Genomic DNA, 11,356 nt, shown 5'->3' with positions numbered 1-11,356 from the left:
CTGTATCAGGCTAAGTCATTTAAACTTTGTTGCTGGAATGTAAAGTGTCACCACTATTCACTATCCATCTGACCTTTACCAGACTGTATGTATAGCTTAATGGCTGTCATGATGACATCTGTCTTTTGGGCAGATGTGGTGTCCACTGTGCGAGAGATTCTCAGGCGAGGCATGTCCATCAACCTTTACATGTTCCACGGGGGCTCAAACTTTGGCTTCATGAGTGGAGCGCTAGCCAACCCTTCCTACAAAGCATTAGTGCCCAGCTATGGTTGGTTTCTTTTTACCATTCTTATAAACATAAATGTAAAAAATAATTGCACCAGATCAAGCAGAATGAGATTTGTGGTTATTTATCTCTCTATTGTCCCATAATGCTGTATTACTTTTTATAACCAGCAGTCGGCAGTATAAGATCACTCTTTTTGGTGTTACAGATTATGATGCTCCCTTGTCTGAAGCTGGGGAGTACACTCCAAAGTACCATCTCCTCAGAGATCTTTTTAGCCGATACAATAGTAAGTTTGATACTAAATGAATATAGATAAGACTTCTGTACCTCTGTAAAGGGCCATTCACACTGAGCACTAGGCCTATAATTATAATACAAAGTATAGTTTTAAAAGGTGGATGGCAGTGTTCACATTGACTATAAACAAATACAATAGTTATAGTTATAGTTATCGAGCCCGGTGGGAATGGGGCTTAATAAATGTTAAGTCCACTAACTGACTGATTTTGCCCAATCACTACTTTATGACAGGTGGGGGTCTCCTCGATATGCCAGCCCTGCATTACAGGGAGGCGTATGAACCAGCTATCATGTACAATCACCTTTCTTTGTGGGATGCGTTGAGCTTCACTGAAGGGGTACGCGACCATCCATGCCATCCATTATTTGTTGTGCACGAGTATACTATATGACAGCCAGGGGTCTTCAACAGGGGGTCCGGGACACCTAGGGGGACCTCAGAGTTACCACAGGGCGTCCTCCAAATCTTTGAGTGATAGAACTTTTTTTCTCCTTTTTTTATATTAACCACTTGAACCCTAGTGTCCATCACTTGCTTCGGCAAGTGTTTCTGCAAAGATATTTGGTCTAGAGGGGAAAAAGAGCAGACTAAATACAAAGTGAAAGGTCAAGTTTATTAATTATGGATGGTTCAAGTGGTTAAATATATGAAAACACAAATTGACATGAATCCAAAACACACTGATGATTGTGCTGTCAAACAATGAAACTATATGGAATCTATGTACAGGTTGTGGGGGTCCCGGCTTCATCTCTCTCTCAACTAAGGGGTCCTTGGCCTGAAAACGTGGAAGACCCCTGCAATATGAGACAGTTTTATGCATGTTCACATCATATGTCTTTTTCCATAGCCATTTAAATCTTCCACACCAGTAAACATGGAGAATCTACCACTGTACTATAACAATGGCCAGTCGTACGGATACACCTTATATGAGACGACCATCACCTCTGGAGGATCACTCAAATCTGAAGATAATGTCAGAGACCGTGCCCTGGTGAGTAATCCTTGTACATGACATGCATCAATCAGCTCACCTTATGCCGTCCTATTGATAATTTCAGCACAATAGAAGGCACAGGGCCCTATAAGGGGTAAAGGCATGGATGAAAATATAGCTCTGTGTCTTTTGCCATCAACATGGCTTGTTGCAAGCACGTTGCAAGCATGTTGAGAAAATTACTAGATCAGTGAATCTGACAAACCCTGAGCTATACAAACATGCCTGCTTATTTACTAAATTATGATGTACTACAGTTTACTGTAGGCTACTGACAATTAACACTTGTCATTAATGGCACAACAGTTTCTTATATCCAAGGACATACAGTGCATGTAAAGTAGAATTTATAAGGAAATGATGACTGTTGTAACATTGGCCAAATGAATGTCCCTCTGAGGTATGCCTTAAAGCATGACAGCATTGATGTTATTTTGAAACCACAGTTTTGAAAGTGAGTACTGTCTCCAGGTGTTTGTAGACAGACACTACATTGGACTTTTCAAACGGCGGAGTCTGGAGCTAGCGGTACCTGATGGTAAGGTATGGACAGTGAGCACAATTGTCCATTGAACCCTCAGTCTGTTCTATGCAATGTGATGATAGCCAAGAAGCATTGGCTGATTAAACCATTTAGACATATTAAAAGTGCCTCACAGAGATTTCTCCCTATAGGGACAACGGACATTGAGCTTGCTAGTAGAGAATTGTGGACGGGTGCACCATGGAAAAGCCATTGACAAACAACACAAAGGTATACTGCAAGTTGCAGTAGTCTTAATCAGAGGTCTGCAACGTTTTCAGGCCAAGGACCCCTTAGCTGAGAGAGAGATGAAGCAGGGACCCCCTCTACATATTGTATAAATGTGTGATGCAGATTTTCACCGATTTCATAGATAGATTCATAGACTTGTTTGACAGCACTGTCATCAGTCTATGTTGGATTCATGTTAATGTGTATTTTCAGACATTTAACCACTTAAATCGTCGATTTTTGTAAACTTGACCTTTCACTATGTACTTGATCTGCTCTTTTTAACCTCGACACCAAACCTATTTGCCGAAAATAGCCGGTCTACAAGCTCTCAACGCCGGCACGAGGCGTTGAGAGCTTGTAGATTTGCCTTTTTTGACTAAAGTTCTCCTCAGAATAGGGATTTGAGGATTCAAGTTGTTAATTTAAAAGAATTATCCTGTATTACATAAAGATTTGGCGGCCCCTGTAGTAACTCTTAGGTCCCCCTAGGGGTCGGGACCCCCTGTTGAAGACCCCTGGTCTAAATCAATATTAATGCTGAAATCCTCAAGCACTGTATACAACATTCCTCCATATGAATTGAACTGTAAAGATGAACAGGTCTATTTTTTAAAAGAACACTGTAGCAGTGGGAATACAGGCTATTTTTGATAATTGTTTCTCACTTTCTTGCAGGTCTCGTGGGAGATATTTTATTAAACAATAGCCCTTTGCGGGATTTTACAATATACAGCTTGGATATGAAACCCAGCTTTATTGATAGGTTTGTGCTCTTTATTAAATTGAAAGCACTGTACAGATGCTGTGCATTTAATATATTTTACATTTATTTGAAATGGTTTCTTTATTTCAGTCTCTATCAAGCACCTTGGAAATCCCTCCCTGAAAATCCCAGTTTCCCAGGATTTTTCATGGGGAGACTGTTTACATACGGTTATCCAAGCGATACATTTGTCAAACTGCCAGTGAGTGGATACCAACCAACATATCGTCGTTGTCGGGTGGAAACCTTGTATGTCCAAAACCGTTCGTTTTGCATTTATCATTTAAAAAATGATTTAAACTAGTGAAAACAGCCGATCTACAAGCACACAACGCCTCGCGGTGCGAGGCGTTGTGTGCTTGTAGATCTGCTGTTTTCACTACCTTTGTGCGAAGGCCTTGTATGATGAAGCAGAGCTTTACTTTGCGAAAAAAACACACAAATGTGAAACTTGGAGATACGAGGTTTCTGCCCGACAGTGACGATATAGGAGCATTCAATACTTTACTGTGATACAAATGCTTTCATTCCTTGTTAGATTCTTCTCTGCATAGGTCTTTACAAAACTAGTGTTTGTGTATTATTTGACTCTGTCCATCCATATCCACAGGGCTGGGGAAAAGGTGTTGTCTTTATTAACGGGGTGAACCTGGGCCGCTACTGGTCTATTGGCCCACAACAATCTCTCTATCTCCCTGGTCCCATCCTCAACAGTGGAATCAACCAGGTAAGAACTGCTAAATGGCATTTGTTGTAAACATTTTTTTCCCCCTTGTATTATATAATGGATCTGTTCAGACGAATCATTTGTCACATGCAGGGACGTGCTGGCCATTGGGGAAAGCGGGACAACTCCCGAACGGCCGGTTCATTCCCGGCCGGTCCAGGCCGGCCATTAGGAAAAAATTAAAAATAAAATGTCAGCCTTCGTTCCATTTTGGGGGCCAACAAAGTAAACCGTCACTGTCGGGCAGAAACCTTGTATCTCCAAGTTTCAAATGTATACATTTTTTCACAAAGCAAAGCCCTGCTTGGCCGTTGCACAAAAGTAGTGAAAACAGCATCTTGTAGATCGGCTGTTTTCACTAGTTTAAATCATTTTTAAAATAAATAAATACAAAACAAACGGTTTTGGACATACAAGGTTTCCACCCGACAACGACGAAATATAACTCATGTACAGTAATTGGCCCATGTACAGTAATTGGTCACATGGAACTTGTCCTTTAGACCACTTTTTAATCTCAAAGACCCTCAGTTTGATATATCATCAGGGCATGGATTGGACCCACATTTGATATTATTTTTCTCTGGGATTTTCTTTTTATCCATACATTGTAAAATCCTCAGTGTTAATTTAACTCATATAGAGAGTGCAGAGTTTTGCGCATTTGCACACTCTCTGAGTGACAGACGCGTAATGATTCATTTGGTTCCAAACTATCAATTATCTAACCGGGGACCCCCTGGAACTCCCTCAAGGACCCCTGTGGGTCCCCGGACCCCAGATTGTAAACCAGTCCTTATATAGGTCTAACTCACAGGGTTTTCCCCAAATGCTCACAGTATTTCTGTATATCTCACCTTTCATGGCACTCAGATCATTGTGTTTGAAGAGCAAGAGGCTGAATACAAGGTCCAGTTTGAGGAGGTTCCTGATCTTGGCATGGCAGCAGACATCCAGTGATTTCTCTCCCCCCATCAGAGCAAAGCATGGACAGAGATTTGTTTTTGTTTTTAGGAATATCAGATAGCTTACAGATTAATATTACTTTGGTGTTATCAACTTAGATAGCAATACATGAAAATGTGCACTATGCTTTACTGCAATCCATGTTTTGTATTAAACTCTGTTACTCCTGTGATACACCCGTGTAGATACTAAAACCCATCCAGAAGATACTGTACCAACTCAGTCACAAATGCCAATTAAAGGCACAGACACAAGTATAAGGAGAAGGCTTTTATAATTCTTTACAGTGGCTCTTTAATAAGAAGTAACAAATAAATAAATTTGCTTCTGGTTATCCATTTGAAAGGCAATCATTTCTGTTGCAATCTGGTTACAAAACATCATTAGATGTGTATGGATTGTTGTGTGCATACTGCATATACTGCAGGATGTGTGGTGTAACATTTGGCGATCGTAAAAAGATTTATTTAAAAACATTAAGTGATATACCGGTAATATGACTTCTTCCTAGGACCCTGATCTTAATTAAAGAGAAAGTTCAGGATTGTTTAAAGTCCATTCAACTGACAATGAACCACATCAATCTGTCCCTATTTTGGGCATGGCACTGTAAAGTCGCGATACATACAGCGGCCCATTATGAGCTTGCAGATCGACAATCTTTTTCTATTCGGCGGCGTACAATGAAGTACCATAGGCCTTACGTGAGTAAGATCCCTCTTGAGACATATGTATTTTTTAAGGCCATGAGATTTGTTTGATGGATTTCATAATTAGAGTGAAAAAATACAGTAAGATCCTTATGTACAACGTTGAGTTATATACACCATATTAACTAGAATTGCTAATAAATACTACCAGGTAACTTAGGTATGAACATGTTCTCACTGTTCACAGGCTTCTAAAAATCCAGAACCTTGCCTTTAACATGAGAATATAGAAATAACTTGTATATCACCAATAAACAAGTACACAAAGAAATAACCCTATAAAATAGATTACATTACAGTGGGGTATTGTGCTACAGTATCTGTGTGTGTGCAGTGCATACTGTTGTGTAACAATTACAAGTGTGCGCACATTGGAGAGTTACAGTACAGGACACCTAATTAGTGCTGGGTTTCGGGTGCTATCTGAATAGCTCAGTGTTGTACAGTTGAAAGTTGAGAGGGTTCATAATGCTCTCTGTGCAGCCAGCAGCAGTGGCGTACAAAGTACTCAACCACAGTACTTGAGTCAAAGTCAAACTACTACTCAACTGGAAGTGAAAGATGTTCTGTCAAATGTGCAAATTACAAAGTACATTTTCTTTTTTTTTAATATCAAAGCATTACTTAGCATTTTTCCAAAGAAATGCAAATTTTTCAAAACATTTAAATACTAGTGAAATTAGCTGATCTACAAGAACACGTCGCATCGGGAGAGATCTGCTATTCTCCACTATATTTGAAATAGGGCTTACCGTAAGTAATTCATTCATAATGATTTTTTCGTTCCCCGAAATGTAGCGGAGTCAAAAGTACAATAGTTTGTCTTTGAAATGTAGCGGAGTGAAAGTATTCAAAAATAACAGCACTCAAGTAAATGTACTTTGTTGTTACTGTCCACCACTGCTCCTAATTAGTGCTGAGTTGGGGATGCTATCTGAATAGCTCAGTGTTGTACAGTTGAAAGTGGCGAGGGTTCATATCCCCTCTCGCTTGAGACAAGGGCTCCTTTATTCCTCTGTGCAGGCCAGTGCCCAGACAAACAGTTTGGCTCGGAACAAAGGGGACCCTATTTGATGCCGATTGGATGGTTGGCTGGTGCTGTCTGGCTTAAGCAGCCCTTTTATGGCTTGCTGTGCCATCCCTTGCTGCAGTTTAAACTGCCTGACAATCCTTTGTCTTAGCTCTCCGGAGGGATCTCAATGGGCAAGCAAGCTCATGTTGGCAGCCCCTGCCTGGGTGTTACATCAGTCAGGGCCTATAACAGAATAGGGTCGTTTCTTCAGTGCGGATGTGCTGTGATTCCAGCGCACGCTTCTTGTGCTGCTCGTGGTGGCCCGTGTCTGCCTCAGTTCCTACGTTATGGTAAGGTCAGCTTCAGCACTGCAAAAACATTATTGACTCCTGACCATAGCCTTATGGAGCCACAGGGTTGCTTTCAATCCAGCCTGAAACAGAACCAGTAAAAAGAATTAAAGTGAAAAAGTGAAAAATGGCCATACACTATCCATTAAAAACCTATAGTGAAAATCACTGATATGTTAAAACCTTACTGACCTTAATCATGCAGCTTAATCAAGTCAACATATGTATGAGTAAATTGTCTGGTGTATGAATATGGCCAATGGTGCATAGTTTAATCTGATATGGCCCCTAACCAGCCTCCCGAAGATAATGAAGGTGTGGGATCAGATTAATTTGCTGCCAATGGCTCTTTTATTACCTGTGTTGGAAGAAGTATCTCATATCTCCACAGTGGAATCTGTGAAGCCCTTCTTGCCCTCATTGACCAGCACAGGCCTTTCTGTCCGTGTGTGCCATACCAGTACCTGAAACCAAGAAAACAGGGAAGGGTGAAAATATATTCAAGGTTATGGAAATACAAATACTCCAATGGATACACATTTAGCTTCTAGCTATCATGTGACACACACTCCAGCTCCATTTATTTGTCGTTTCATTGGTCTGGCCTTATTCAAGATCAGAGAATTGAATTAAAACCACCATAGAGGCTATACAAGTCACGCGTTAATACACTCGATGAGGATTGCACAATCAGGGTGGAATAGAGGCCATCAGCCAAACACATCAATTTGAACAAACAGGAAATGCACAGTATGCCTTACAATAAAACAAAAACAGAGGAACAAGGAAAACACTACAAAAATGTATACAGTGTACATTTCCCATTTTTAATTTCCAATACATTTCTGACATTGAGGAAAAGTTACAAACATCGCCCCTCAAATAACATCACAGACAACTTGACCATGTGAACCCTCTATTCTTCCTAAAACAGACCTGAGTTACAAGTTACAACTGTACTTCAATGAATCCCTGTCCCCTCTTGGGGGAAGTGATGCATTTTCAAAACCAATAGCAATACATTTGTGAGGAAATAGGATGATTACTTATTATCTTTTGAATTACTTATATACTTACTGTTCAGTGTATGTATGATTATTATTTTCACCACATAATTCATGTTTTTGCATCTACAATGTACGTCTACAATTTACAACAGGAGATGGAGCGTGTAACACAGGGGTGCCCACACTTTTTTGACACTGGCGTTACATATAAGACAAACTCACTTGAAATGGCAAAAAGTGGGGGGAAAAGGTCTTCATCCCATTCTATATGGAAGTGGTAGGTTTGGGGGTTCTTTGTAATGCTACAGACTCTTGAAAACAATGCATTGCATTGGTGGGGTTTGCCTACTTTAGAAGCCATGAAGGGAGCTGACAGTCTCTTCTTGATGTCAATCAAGTCACCTTAATGCAAGTGACAAAAGCCAAAAAGAGGGGTTTTGTGAAAATGTCATGTGGGCTACATGCACAGCCTTTGTGATCTACTGGTAGATCATGATCATCTACCTTTTGGGCACACCTGGTGTAACACATTTTCCCCACTTCTTTTAAATGTACTAACCAATATAACAGTGTGTTTAATTGGTGATTGCTTATCATCTGAGAGTTAACTGAGAAGGAGGCCAGCCTGGGTATTAATCTTCTGACAGATATTGTACAAATGATTCAGCTGGATTATTTTGCCATCAGATGGTCCAGTAGTTAAACATAATCAAAAATAAATAAAATCTGCACACCAGTGTACTCCTGTTTACACATTAATTTCAAGATGGTAAATGGGAGTAGGCCTACATTGGCATGCAGATTTTATTTTATTTATGTTGATTACTTGTCAATGTTTTGATCCAGCACCCAACAAGTGGTGTAAAGTAACAAAGTACATTTACTTAAATACTGTACTTAAGTAATTTATCTAATTTTGAGGTATTTGTACTTTACTCGAGTATTTCCAAATTCCAATGCTTTAATGGGGACCCAAATGCATGGCACTGTCAGGGTAAGTTCACTATAATCAATTTTTTTCTCTTAGGAATGCGACAAAAAACTAAAAATATTATTGAACTCATGGCGTGAGTAATCAATAGAAAATAAATCATTTGGGGGGTGAACTACTCCTTTAAGTAATAAGTGTGAGTACTTTTTCCACCACTGAACCTAGTAGGTTTGGTTTGGTATATGCATGTCTGCCTTCTTCTCATCCTAGTAACACTTCATATGAGCAGAGCCATGCTGTACAGTATATACCTTGGTGCAGTTAGCAGCCTTGGGCTCCAAGTCATTGAGAGTGACCAGCTCCTTTAACAAGCTGCTCTCCTGATAGCCGCCCTTCACCCCCCGCAGCTTGAAATAGGCCTGAGGTTTATAGAGGATGAGGCGCAGGTTCACGGCGAAACCAGCCATGTCGATGGCGAAGGGCCGGTGAGGGTCGAACACAGTCTTCCAGCCATACACCTTGCCCAGAGTGTTCACTTTAGGGGATTCGTACCGTAGGCCTCCCACAAAGGCCACAGGCCACACGGACACCTTTCTGGTGGAACGCATCTATGTAGATGGAAACACATGGAAAGAATGCAAGTGGTGGAAATTAGTCTCACAAGAAGACATTTTTGAGTATGCTGGTTGTCAGAATCAATGTCAAAATGATCAGTCAGATGTAAACGCTTCAATACTGGTTACAGCCTAAAGCAGGGGTCTTCAACGTTTTCAGGCCAAGGACCCCTTAGTTGAGAGAGAGATGAAGCAGGGACCCCCACAACCTTTTCAGAGATTCCATTTAGTTTCATTGTTTGACAGCACAATAATCAGTGTATTTTGGATTCATTTGGAGTCAATTTGTATTTTTCAGATATTTAACCACTTGAACCAGCAATACTTAATAAACTTGACCTCTCACTCTGTACTTAGTCTGCTCTTTTTCCCCTCTACACCAAACCTCTTTGCCAAAAATAGCCGATCTACAAGCTCGCAAAACCTCGCGCTGCTTGTAGATCTGCTATTTTTGGCTAAAGTTCTCAGAATATGGACACTAGGGTTCAAGTGGTTAACATAAAAAAATGTTTCTATCACTCAAAGATTTGGAGGACCCCCTGTAGTAACTCTGGGGACCCCCTAGGGGTCCCAGTCAGACCCCCTGTTGAAGACCCTTGGCCTAAAGTCCCATAGAGCTGCTTGCACAAAATACAGACAAACATTGCTGTTTCTCTCCAGGACTATATACAGCACCAGACACATCACCCCTCCCTCACCTCTTCAAACAGCTCCAGACTGTATGTGTTGTCGTCGTCTGCAAAGTAAACAATCCCTGGCTGGCTTCTGTTGCCACTGAAGGTCTCCCTGAGCCACCGCAGGGCCAGATTCCTCTGCATGGTCCCCCGCGGGATCCGGGGGTCCCTGGTGTCCCCGCGCACCTTGTAGTTCCTGGGCGTCTCCACGTTGAGGTGGGTGTAGTTGAGCGCCGTCTCGCGGAGGAGGCGGCTGACGAGAGGCGTCCTTCTCTGGGAGTCCTCCACCAGGATCCAGTGCAGGTTGGGCACGTGGAGCAGCGTGTTGGCCAGGCGCGTCAGCTCCGCCTTCTGCACCGGCCGGCTGTAGGTGGGGGTGATCACGTGTAAGGTGGGCAGCACGTCGGACCAGGGAGGGGGCCGGCTGTAGACATACTCGGTGCGAACCACCTCCACGATGTCAGGCTCCTGCAGGGAGCAGGACTCCTTGAGCGCAAAGGTGTTCCTGGAGTTGGACGAGCCAGCGCTGCTTTCATCTATAGGACCCAATGGATAAGGAGCCCAAATGTTACAATGGGTTTCTGTGTACTTTTTCTAATTCCTGAATCCTGCACATATTGTATATAAATAATAAATATACATTGAAACAACAACCACCTCATTATGTTAGTAAAAGTTATTAAAATCCCATTTCCCTTATATGTCCACATTTATCAAACGTATTCTAACGTAAACATACAGTTTATGTTTCATTGAAGGATTAACCAAATGGATGATGTTTCAACAAGTGACTGACAGCTAGATAGCAGAATGTTGAGCCTGTCTCAAACTGATGTGTCTTCTAGTGTTTGTTCACATTTCACAAGGTAACACATGCACAATAGCAAAGCAGAATTATTGATGGTGTAATCATAGACAGAAAATAAAAAACCTTTGTGACCCAAAATGACCTTTGTCCTTTCGAGACGCTAACAGAGGGGTGATGGTACTTTGGTGCCAAACAGTGATGAGCAGTGTCCATGGCAACACAATCAATACAATAGCCAGAATGTCTCGTCTCTTCGGCATCTCCAGGATCAGACCAGATCAAGTCATTACCTGCAGCACACATCAAACAACACATCAAACTCTGAGATCAGTGGTGGAAGAAGTACTGTACTCAGATCTTTCACTTAATGTAAAACCCTATTAAAGCTGATTTTGTTTGTTTTACAGTTCAGATGAAAAACTACAGAAGATAAAAAATGAAATAAAAAACAAAAAGCAACCTTAAATAATGGGTGTGTTAGATTTAATTGTGGCAGTTGTAGTG

The 11,356-nt window shown here is 41.3% G+C and overlaps 2 protein-coding genes across 2 annotated transcripts in view; one reads left to right on the top strand and one right to left on the bottom strand.

The window, feature by feature from the left end:
• LOC308305151 (beta-galactosidase-1-like protein 2) overlaps positions 1-4,918 on the top strand; it is an 8,421-nt gene extending 3,503 nt beyond the window's left edge. The window contains exons 9-18 of the mRNA XM_080749850.1: positions 134-271; positions 438-518; positions 764-870; positions 1,384-1,530; positions 2,005-2,076; positions 2,209-2,287; positions 2,966-3,053; positions 3,144-3,255; positions 3,664-3,780; positions 4,654-4,918. Coding sequence (XP_080605976.1) covers positions 134-271; positions 438-518; positions 764-870; positions 1,384-1,530; positions 2,005-2,076; positions 2,209-2,287; positions 2,966-3,053; positions 3,144-3,255; positions 3,664-3,780; positions 4,654-4,740 — 1,028 coding nt within the window. The 3' untranslated portion in view covers positions 4,741-4,918. The remainder of the gene's footprint in view (positions 1-133; positions 272-437; positions 519-763; positions 871-1,383; positions 1,531-2,004; positions 2,077-2,208; positions 2,288-2,965; positions 3,054-3,143; positions 3,256-3,663; positions 3,781-4,653) is intronic.
• A 2,277-nt stretch (positions 4,919-7,195) lies between these two features.
• On the bottom strand, positions 7,196-11,112 carry LOC308303882 (galactosylgalactosylxylosylprotein 3-beta-glucuronosyltransferase 1-like; the record flags this gene model as incomplete). Its single annotated transcript, XM_080748397.1, has 4 exons — positions 7,196-7,282; positions 9,068-9,364; positions 10,069-10,549; positions 10,976-11,112. The coding sequence occupies 4 exons, from the start codon at positions 11,110-11,112 to the stop codon at positions 7,196-7,198; spliced, it is 1,002 nt and encodes a 333-aa protein (XP_080604523.1).
• Positions 11,113-11,356: the final 244 nt, after the last annotated feature.

The sequence above is a fragment of the Nannobrachium achirus genome (assembly GCF_963921795.1).
Source record: "Nannobrachium achirus genome assembly, chromosome: 19".
Lineage (NCBI taxonomy): Eukaryota > Metazoa > Chordata > Actinopteri > Myctophiformes > Myctophidae > Nannobrachium > Nannobrachium achirus.
Note: the sequence above shows the minus strand (reverse complement) of the source record. Positions and strands in the feature narration are given on the sequence as shown.